The 11150-nt window shown below is 32.1% G+C and overlaps 1 protein-coding gene across 3 annotated transcripts; it reads right to left on the bottom strand.

Annotated features, from left to right (window-relative positions):
* Positions 1-354: 354 nt before the first annotated feature.
* On the bottom strand, positions 355-7670 carry LOC114393636 (cytokinin dehydrogenase 7-like). 3 transcript variants are annotated; one of them, XR_003662573.1, is made up of 5 exons: positions 6884-7670; positions 6539-6814; positions 5180-5442; positions 3010-3170; positions 836-920 (listed from the first exon to the last, which is right to left on the bottom strand). XR_003662573.1 is itself a non-coding variant. In XM_028355005.1 (4 exons), the coding sequence occupies exons 1-4, from the start codon at positions 7556-7558 to the stop codon at positions 593-595; spliced, it is 1542 nt and encodes a 513-aa protein (XP_028210806.1). In that variant the 5' UTR covers positions 7559-7669; the 3' UTR covers positions 355-592. The 3 variants fall into 3 exon arrangements, 2 of the variants coding, with proteins under 2 accessions (XP_028210806.1, XP_028210807.1); XM_028355005.1 differs by lacking the exon at positions 3010-3170 and having other exon boundaries at positions 355-920; positions 6884-7669; XM_028355006.1 differs by lacking the exons at positions 836-920; positions 3010-3170 and adding an exon at positions 1219-1708.
* Positions 7671-11150: the final 3480 nt, after the last annotated feature.

Genomic DNA, 11150 nt, shown 5'->3' with positions numbered 1-11150 from the left:
AGTAAATTAATAATTCGGACCTATAATATGATATTAAGAAATGAATAAAATCCTTAATTGAAGCGAAAAGAATCAAGATTCATATTATTTTGACTCCGAAAGTATTTATTTGGTTTGTGTCCGTGACTCATCTAGTCCTTAATTAACTGTTAACATCATATTGAACGTTCAAGTAACTTTAAATTCAATCTCTTAATTAAGATGTTAAGTTTGAGTATTATAGATAAAAAAATATGATTAAAAGAAAAATTTTATTAAAAATAATTATTAAAATTATTTTGACAAAGATTAATCATATAAGTAAAAGTCTGATAATTCACACCTATAAACATAGCAATAGAAGAAGAAGAAATCTTTAATTCACAGTACAAAAGATCAAGATTGATATTAATTTCACCCCCAAAATATTCATTTACAATATGGCTACAACGGTGTGGTAAATGGTTGGAGCGATTGGGGACAGAAACAAAAGGAAAGGGGGGAGTCAAGAGAAAGAGAGAAAAAAAAATGAAATCAAGACAAAATGGTCACAGTGGGTTGAGAAAAAGAAAAAGAAAAAAAAAGCAATATATTAATCTAAAATAATTAATATTTAAGTGATAGACAAGGGTTGAGGGATTCGGGAAAAAATTTTCTGTCCAGGTGCAAGAATAGCCAAGGGATCAAAATTGGCCTTTCTCTCGACGAATCTGGACCACTTATCTCCATAGTGTCGCATCCAGTTCTCCTTTGACTGGTAGTGAGGGAGATACAACTTGAAATCGAAGCCTCTGTTGTAGCACAACTGAATAATCTCATGGTTTTGTTCCACCAATAGTTCTGTAGGTGGTCCCTTTGGGGGTGGTGGAATAAATCGGAGCAAGGCTATAATGTAGAAAATGTTGCTGTCCGGCACCACTACCGAGTGTCGACTATCCCACCTGATTAACAAAAAAGTCGAAACACAATTAATAAATTGGGCTGCTCCTTAATTAATTATCACTACATTACTAAAATCACTTCATCTTAAAATCAATTAAGAATTTCTATTTTGTCTCTATTTTTAATTTTTCCACCAATATTTTCTTTCGAACATAATTCTATTTGAGACAATTTCGATTTTTGTTTGAGGCAGACACAATTGATCACTAAACGCGGACATCTCTTCTTTAGTAGGGATTCGGACACTGATACGTCAGATTGTAAGAAACTAATCCGTTTTGCTAGACTCAAGTAAGGATTTTTTTTTTTTTCATTTTTCAATGATATATATGTAATCTATGTGAAGGATATATAATTTCATTTGCAATTAATGCATGAGGGTCAATTCAAATGCGCATGACTTGAACCAGTTACAGATTGGGGAAGGTGGGGTGGAGGGACCCTTAAAAAGAACCAAATTCTAATCCCCAGAAAAGGAGCACCACAATCAATATCCCTCCCTCCCTCTCCCTGTGTATGTGGAACCAGAAGGGCAATGATTTTGTTTTGTCTGTCAGAAATCAAATCTCGTTTCTAGAGTCCATACAATACAAAAAGACCGGTGTCGCTGTAATCCGGTTGGCGAATAAACATCCTTGTCCATTCTAATTGGCAACACTGACCATGAAAGATACGTTGTTGGGCATGGAATTAATGGGGGAAATTCCAGTTCTCTCAGATCCACTCAGAATTCTTCCCCCCACTTTTGTGATGACTTTACAAACTAACCATACTTGCTTTATCAACACTACGAATTAAAGGAAATAGTTATCAACACTACGAATTAAAGGAAATAGTTTCATGTAGAGAGTAGCCAAAATTCGCACTTGCTACTTGCTATAAATGTTATGTTAGACCCATATTACTCCACTATGTTATACCCCTTAAAATTATATCACATAATTTTAAAGTGAAACTTATTTTTATCTCAAAATTATAATTTGCTGTAGAATTATAAAAGAGATATTTTTATCATTTTTGGGACAAAATATTATATTTATATTAACATAATAAATAACTTTATTATTTTGTATTATATTATTATTTTTAATAATATATATACTTGTATTAAAAACTACATACGTAAATGTAACTTTTATCAATAGTATTAGTTCATCATGTAAAAAATAGTTTATATTTAAACAAAAAATCAAGTCATCGTAAAAAGAGCAAATAGTGTATGAATTGACTGTGTAAAGAGATTTTATAATACTACTATCTAATTACAAAATATTATATATATCAAGTCTCTGTCAGTGAAGATTTTCAATCAAAGACAAAAAAAATTACAAAATTAAATTCATCAATTTTAACTCCCACACCACTCCCCTTTAGGACGGTGTCCCAATGCAAAGGAACAAGTTCAAGTTAAGTCAAGCGCCAACCGCGGGCAGGGAGTGAATAGGGAATAGAAAATAACAGGAGAAAAGTATATTATTGACAGTCAAATATCTAATAGACACCTAAAAAAAGAGAGACAAAATATAAATATAATAAATAGTCGGCTTAATTAAATTTTTTATATTAAAAATATATGTTAATTTTAAAAAATTATATAACATTCGTTTTTTTTAGATATCTGAAATTTTTTTGTTTTATTTTAGTACTTGTCATTAGACTGCATCAGTTACTGCATCAGTTAAATAATGACGTAACTGACAAAATGTCACGTCATCACGCATAATCACTTATCACATTAGCATTATTTTTCACATAATTTTTTTTCATTTTTTAAATATTTTAAAAGAAATTTATGTCATCTGAATTTATTCTAGCAACGATTAGGACTTCGTTGAAGCTCATCATTTCCATTTCTTTCTTCCTGATTCTCTTTGTGTGCTACTATTGTTGTATGCTACTATGCATTCTTAGCCACAATATTGTGAATCCATTTGTTTTTATGTTAACAGTCCACTCCTTTCTCTATTCTTTTGGTCCTTTGATATTTTTCATCATCACCATCGTCGTATGTATGGAATCAAACTTGGTAATAGCGATTCTCTTGCAACTATATTTATTGTGAGTAAATCGGTTTGTTCGTTTGCTCACCTTAGTGGCAGTAATAATTGCAGTGAGGTCCACGGTACAAAAACCTAGGGCTTCCATCAAACTACGTGTAGCGGTTGTGGCGGCCAATGTAGTAGTATGTTGCGTCCAACAACGAATCGGTGGAGGAAATGGAACAGTCGACAATAAGGACTTTGGTGTGGCTGCCAAAGTAACAAAGTTCGCCGTCAGTGGTGCGAGGGAGAATCTTGTCGCAGTAGCTACAAAGGAACTTGATAGTTTGACCGTTCTCACTACTCAATAAGTTAATTGTGTTGTTGAAGGAAAATAAGGTTGGAATTGAAAGATTCTAGAAAGAGTAAGAATTGAGGAAGGAACTCTACAAGGGAGAATCTCTCTTCCCCCTCTTCCTCAACCATTCACCACCACTCCTAAAACCAGCTCTTGTGAGGTGAATAACAACAAAAAAATGCAACAATAAAGGGGGAAAATGATCCGAAAACATGATAAGTGATTATACGTGATGACGTGACATTCCGTCAGTCGCGTTATTACTTAATAGATACAGTTTAATGACAGATACTAAAATGAAACGTAAATTTTTTTCAAGTATCTGGAAAAAAAATGTTAGATAATTTTTTTAAAATGATTTATATTTTAGTTATGAAAAATTTAATTAAGCTTAAATAATATGATAAAAGAAAATAATAAGTGTTTAAAATATTAAAATATCATCACTCAAGAATAGGGATCAAGCTGCCGTACGGACACCCCAGAGTAAGAGGGTACCACTGCAGCGTGATGAAACAGCTGAGCTGAGGTTACCTTACGACCAAAAGATGGGGATGGCACCGGGTCCCACTTTGGCTTGACCTTTTTTGTGGAATATATATATTAGACCCACCCTCAAGATCTTAACCACCCCCCATTGGTGATCCAGATGGCACAGTAAACATAATACAATAAATTATTAGGAAAATTTGGACCATGAACTATCTATAGTCTTATTTAATCCTTATATAACATGATATTCATAATAAATAATAATTAATCACGAGTCTGTATAGATTAATTAAAATCACAATGGTCTTGAACTAACTTATCATTGGTTTGAACCAATCTTAATTTCATTTTCTTAAATTAAATTTTAAATTTCATTCTTATAAATAAAAAAAATAATATCATATTAAAAATAATTAACCAAATTTTATAACAAAATATAATCATCAATAAAACTAATAGATAGTTTGATGACCCAAAAATAGAGTGTAAAAAATTCTCACATAATACACACATAGTGGTGAAAGCGTGCAAAGAAGAGGCAAACAAATTAAGGGCTCAGGTGGTTCACATACGTGACAAACAGGGCACACTGGGTAGTCCTGTGGGACCCCTGCCCCATACCCCTCTTGCGTGTCAACCCAGAAAAGGTTGTCATATATATAGTTCATGTTAGTAGTAGTAAATTATAACCTCGTCAGCATAATAAGAATAATAAACCAGTTCGTGTCAAGGTCAAGCTCATACACACAACCAACCCAACAAACGCATTAAAATTAGAGACTGACGTGAATGTAATGTAGCTACCCTAGCTTCCTATCCCCTCAACAAAGGGTGAGGAAAGATTTTGCCAAATCTGGCCTGTGGAGCTCATTAATGCCTGAATAAATATTTTCTAGGTGGTGAAATTGAAGCAAATGAAAGTAACAGGAAAAGAATCTCAATTTTGATTTTTTGGTAAAATTTAAGGTCACATGAAAATACATAATCACGTTTTTTTGTCATGTGAATTTAAAATCTTCCATTTTTCTTTTTAGCAAATTTGACTCTTCACTCTTTTAATTGTGCAATTTTTGCCTATTATTAAATTAGCATCTAATATTTAACAAAAAAATACTGATAAGATAGTGCAAAAGAGTGTCGCATCAATATTTCTATAAAATATTAGATGTCAACTTAACCAATAAATCAAAGTTGTACAATTAAGATACCAACAACAAACTAAATGCATGTTTGTTTCAAATGTTTTGAAATTTTACTTTTCACAAAACATATATTTGTTCAATTTTAAATTTGTGGGAAAAAAAGAGGAAAAAACTATACATACAAAATAAAGACAAAGATGGACTAAAGTGCAATAAGGTAAAAGTTTATAGGAATTGTATAGAAATGAGAAATATTATTTGATTTCACCGTCAAAAATTGTACTTACTTGCTTCGCAAAAGAGGGTACACTAGAATGGGGCCACCAACTCCGTGCTTGAGGATTTTCTTGAACACTTCACGATCAAATTCAGCGATGTTGGACTTGGAGACGAACATATTCAGCCATGGGTGGGGTGCGTCCCAGATTCCATTGGCTTTTGCATCCTCCTCCACACGCTTCACACGTAGCAAGAATTCCATGTACGTCACATCCACGCTGAACTTTAGACCCTCAACGAATCTTAACCGTCCAAGTAATCTATCCACCTCCTAAAAACAAGGATCATAATCATAATCACCGGGTAAAAACTAAAATAAAAAAGTATTTACGGTATAAAATCATAGAAAAACAAAAATTATTATCATCATAATTTTAGGACTTTCAATAAAAACCCTTCCCTTTTGATTCATTAACTGGTCCGGCATTTGTGTAAAGATAAAAAGTGTTACTGGAAGGAGGAGGAGGAGGGGTATTTACGTAATTGGATTAAATTCATATATTTTTCCTACAGATTCCAGAAAATGATGGCTTCTTGGCCATTTTCGGAAGTGTGGGGACCGAAACGTCAGCGAGATCTCAATGATCAGAGCAATGGAGCACCCACTGATGTAACATGACCATTTTAACCTTAACCACAAAGGAACTCCCCATTGCCATTTTGTGCTAATTGCTAAGGTATCAGGCCACGCAAAGGTACAGTCCACTTCGGTAATTTAAAACGAAAAACATAGGCCATTTTGGGCGAGTGTGTGATGTGTCAGAAAATCCAATGGAAGATACATCATGACCGAATAGTCAGTTTTCACGAAACCATTGCCATTTTCATGGAAAAAAACAAAAATAAATTATCACCCCCACCAAATAGTAGTAAATAAAAATAAAATAAAAAAAAATCACAAACAAACACTTATCTCTATTACCCCCAATGGATCTACATGACGTTATCTATGGACCTGATGCCAGACGTGAATTAAATAAGCCATCCTCCGTCGACTTAACTTGGTACATGTGTGGGTGAAAAAAATCTGCGTATATTGACTTTTTACCAGGGACCCACTTCAAATCTGCCTATAAGGTAAGTAGTTGTTTACTTGTTTTCAATTTATTATTATTTTGATTATTCAATTTTTCTCTTTAGCTAAGGTTTTTATGTGCTTAAAGTCTTTTATTAAAGTAAGAGAGACCCACTAGGTCAAAACTAAACCATCATTGGTGCCCGACCCGTACACTCCCAAATAAAAGACAAAAATCGCAAACGCCAGCTAGAGTGTGTGTGTGTACACACATCACATCCTGCTGAATAATGAGACCCCAAGAAGAAGAAGAAAAAAAATATAAAGTTAACACACTTAAATACTTAATTACCATATCAACTGCGGAAGGATGGTCTTGGTTACGATAATGAAGGGCAAGTTCTAAGCAATAGAGAACCGGGCCGGCGGTTGAAGGAATCCGAACCGGGTCGAAGTATTGGTTGGGGCCCACGGGGACGGTGATCCAGCCGTTGCAAGGGTCGTCACTGTTGACAAAAACGAAACCTTCCACGTAATCAAAACCATCACCCTCTCGGAGAGTCACCAGCCACTCTGCGTCTCGAGTGAAGTCGCCAAATTCTGTGTACACCACCCTTATCCATCTCACCTAATAACAAAAAAATATTTTTTTTATTAGATAGGTAATATTTTAGTTTAATTATTTTATTTAGCCTACCATGTCCGGGGCTTGTTGAACCGGGACTCGAGCGCGAGTTATGATGCCGAACTGGCCTAATCCTCCCAGGGTGGCGAAGAAGAGTTCCGAATTTTGTGATTCGGAACAGACTAAGGTTTCGCCTTTGCCGCTCACCACCTCCAATTCCGTTACGTTGGCGGTTTGCGGGCCGTAGCGGAAGGCCTGGCCGCTGACGCCGGCATTGGAGAGCGTCCCGCCGACGGTCAGGCCGAGGTAATCGGTCCAAGACCGCGGCGCGAGGCGGAACTCCGAAACGCAGCGTTTGAGGACATCTTCCCATAATGCCCCTCCCGAAACGTCGACGTATAGTGACCCGTCGTCGAGAGAGAGGAGGGTGAAGTGGTCCTCCATGGCGCGCATGTCGAGGACCAGGCCCTTCTCCGCCATGGCCTGGCCGTTGATGGAGTGGCCGTTGCCGCGCGCCGCCACAGTCAGGTAAGTCGTGCGCGCCGCCTCCTTCACCGCCCTCTCCACGTCGCCGGCCAAGGCAGGGCGAATAACCGCCCGCGGCTTAACGGATTTCATCCCGCCGAAGTCCTTGCCGGCGGCGGCGGTGGCGCCGAAGTGAAAAGCTCCATCGAGAGCTGAAACGTCGTCGTTTGGCATCGATTCTGTGTCATTTCCGTGCACAAAGTGTTCTAGGTACGCTATCATGGTGAGAGTGGGTTTCGTTTCGTTTTTTTTTTTTTTTTTGTAAGTACCGTTTGAGTTTGAGCCTTTGAGAATTTGTGTGTTGTGTGTGCGTGCTATGGCGAAGTTCAAGTTCGGCTTTAAATAACGGCTGCTTTGGATTTACTTGGAATTTTCTTGTCATAAAGAAAAGCCAGTTGCGGTTTTTTTTTTTTTTTAAGAATCTAGAAAAATTAAGGAAACTAATTAGTAGCATGCTAGGAAGTTTTTTTTTTTTTTTTAAAGTTTTTGTCATTTATTGGTTTTCTTTTGGCCGTTTTAGGGATTAATTATTAAAAAATTAATTATGAGAATGTCACAACAGAATTAATGTTAGATTTGTTAGATTTATTCTTAATCGTAGTTGTGAAATCCAATATGATTATTGACCTTGTAGGTCAATCGTTTAACCGATGATACAATAATTAATTTGGTTTGGTTTGATATATATTAAAAATTTAAAATTATATATATGTATAGTATCTAACTAATATTATTTGAGTAAGAAAAATTTATCAATATTCTAAAATTTAAAATAATAATTGATAATAATGAGACATCAAAACAATCATAGAGGGTTCATTTTTGTTTTTTTTAAACCGATGAGTTAGACCAGTTCAATCTAGTAGTCAATCGATTAAGTTTGGCCAGATCATCCCTATTCAATTACGTGACCGATCCAATAATAAAATCAATCCAATTAGATCACGAGGTCCGACCGAACGAGCCGAATATGTTTTTAACTGTACGTGCCTACGTGGAACTCCTCTTAATTTATTTTATTGTGTACATCGCAAATCAAACCTAACGTCACGTGTATAAAAAGGATAAAGATGTTTTAACACTTCTAAAGAATGTATGTACTTAAAGACTGAAAAGAGATGTAGGCTTGACGGTGTGCATAAGTTGTAAAAGAATTTAGTATTTGAATTTGATTCCTCTAGTTTAAAAAATAAATAAAAGTAAAGATAAAAAAATATGATAAAAATAATACATAATGTGACAAGAAAGAAAAATATAAAAAATTATAAGATGTAGAAAAATTCGAAGCTATATTGTATTTTTTAGCCGTCATGTTTAAAGAAAAATAATAATTTTATTTATCTTTTATTTTAAAATCTCTCTCTGTATATATATATATGACCAGTATTATGTTGTTATCAAAAGAAAGAGAAAAACAATAATATATAAACTGAAAATAATATATAAAAAGATAAATAATATGAATTAAATAATAATATTTTAAAAAATATTCATATTCAAATTTTAATTAAAATATAAAAAAGCAGATAAAATATAAATAGTTCTAATTATTCTCGGACCAACGTAAGTTATAAGTTGTGCATGAGTTAATTACTAACTTCGGAAACATTTACTAATTTATTTATCATCAAATTATGATATCATCACTCCCTTAAACGATCTCTTGAGGTCATAATCATTTCGACATCAGCTGTCTGCCACTTATACTTTTACTATTATCTTCCTCTATTATTATTATTATTATTATTATTATTATTATTATTATTATTATTATTATTATTATTATTATTATTATTATTATTATTATTATTATTCACAATCTGGTAATAAACAAGAACACCTTCCACTGGAGATTTAAACTTTAGTTTACTACATTATAAGAGATTAATTTCTTACGCTAAATCTAACTTTCGTTGGTATATAATTATTGTTCATATTTTTAAAAATTTATTCCTAATAATATTGTATATATATATTTTTGTCCAGATTTAGATACGAAGAGTTTCTTCTAACTCAGTGCGTTAGAAACTAATATCACTTGCGATACCTAATTATTGTTGATTCAAGATAATCTTATACATAGGAAATTAAACATAAATTATTTGACTAAATAGATTATTTTCTCACATCTAAACAAAATAAAACCTTATATTATTATATCAATCTTACAAATCAATTGTTTGGATAATACTAAATTATATTCCCTTAAACAAGGTATCAGATCGAGTCTTGTAGGAAAAAAATGTAATTGAAAAGGTAGAGATGGTCAACTAAGTTTTGAGAATATTAGTCATTTACAAAACCGATCCATAATAATAAAAATTATGAAGGAATAAAGCGTAGTTGGAAAAATTAGTAAATATATAAATAAGAAATAAAAGTATATCTATTATTGATTCAAAATTAAACTATTTTGTCATCAATAAATGTTTGGTTCAGGTAATATTAAAATATATTTCCTTAAGTAAGATATCACCTTCTAATTTTATAAATAGTAAAAATGTGATTGAAAGAAAAAACACACAAAAAGTAGTCAATTAATTTTGCGGTGAATATTAATCATCAATAAAGTTGATTAAAATTAATATAATAAAATTGTTTATGAATAAATAAAATATAATTAAGAAAAAAGATTTTATTAAAAATGACCAATCATATTTTTTTTAAGAAATTAGTCATGCAATATTGGATATATATTAAATTCAACTTTTCTAAAGTGACTAAATCACTTTAAATGGTAAACTATACAGTGTTAGTTTTTTTTACTGCATACAATGTTAGTTATTAAGGAGAAAATCAACAATTAAAATTACATATATATACATAATAAATAATATTTGTATGTATTAAAATATCAATCATTAATTTTTCCATCAACTATTACAATTATTTACTTTATTCTTAATTACAGTATAATACTATCATCCTTTCCAAGAGACGCGAGTATTATACTATCATCCTTTCCTATGTTATAATATATAATATAGTATAATATACTCAATTTAATTGTAAAATACAATCCCCTCTCTTAAGAGATTCAACTATTACACTATCTTCCTTTCTTATATCAAATTGTAGAATAAATTATTTTTTTTTCTCCACTGAGAGATGTGGTATTATACTATTTCTCCACCCTTGTATTAAAAATTATAATTTAGTCTGCTTAATTTAAAATGACTAAATAATATTCATTATAAGATTTTAAAATATATTTTTATTTAAAATATATGTTAGAATATTTTTTATTTACCAAGTCATCATTCACTCACACGATATTTATAATAATATACAATTAAATTTAAAATCATATAAAAATGTATTCAAATGATAATTAAAAATAAAAAAAATTAAGAGATAAATTGTGTGTGTTTCTAAAATATATAATTAAATTTAAAATTATCTAAGAATTTATTAAAAATAGAATTTTAGAGATAAATTATGTGTATCCGTGTATCAGTTTTAATTTGATTATATCGAAATATTTTTCTGAAAATAATAATTAAAGATGTAAATTAAGAGATAACTTAATAGATAGTTGGGTCAAACACAAACGGTGGGTAACCAATAATGTCAAATTCTCCTACAAATTCTCCTATATCTTTATATGGTAAGTATTTCAATAAAAAAAAATAAGAACATTTATTGTTTTGAAAGCATAATTTTGAAAATCAGTCCAACTAATCGGACCGAAACCAATGATCTAATCAGTTCGAGTAAATCATTAGACCGAAAATACAGTCAATCCTGATAAATTTGATTTGATCCGGCCAGGCTTAGTAAAAACTGATGATCCAGACTAGTTTGACTGACTTGA

Source organism: Glycine soja, chromosome 17, assembly GCF_004193775.1.
Source record: "Glycine soja cultivar W05 chromosome 17, ASM419377v2, whole genome shotgun sequence".
Classification (NCBI taxonomy): Eukaryota; Viridiplantae; Streptophyta; class Magnoliopsida; order Fabales; family Fabaceae; genus Glycine; species Glycine soja.
The sequence above is the reverse complement of the archived record's forward strand: the minus strand, read 5'-3'. Positions and strand labels throughout refer to the sequence as shown.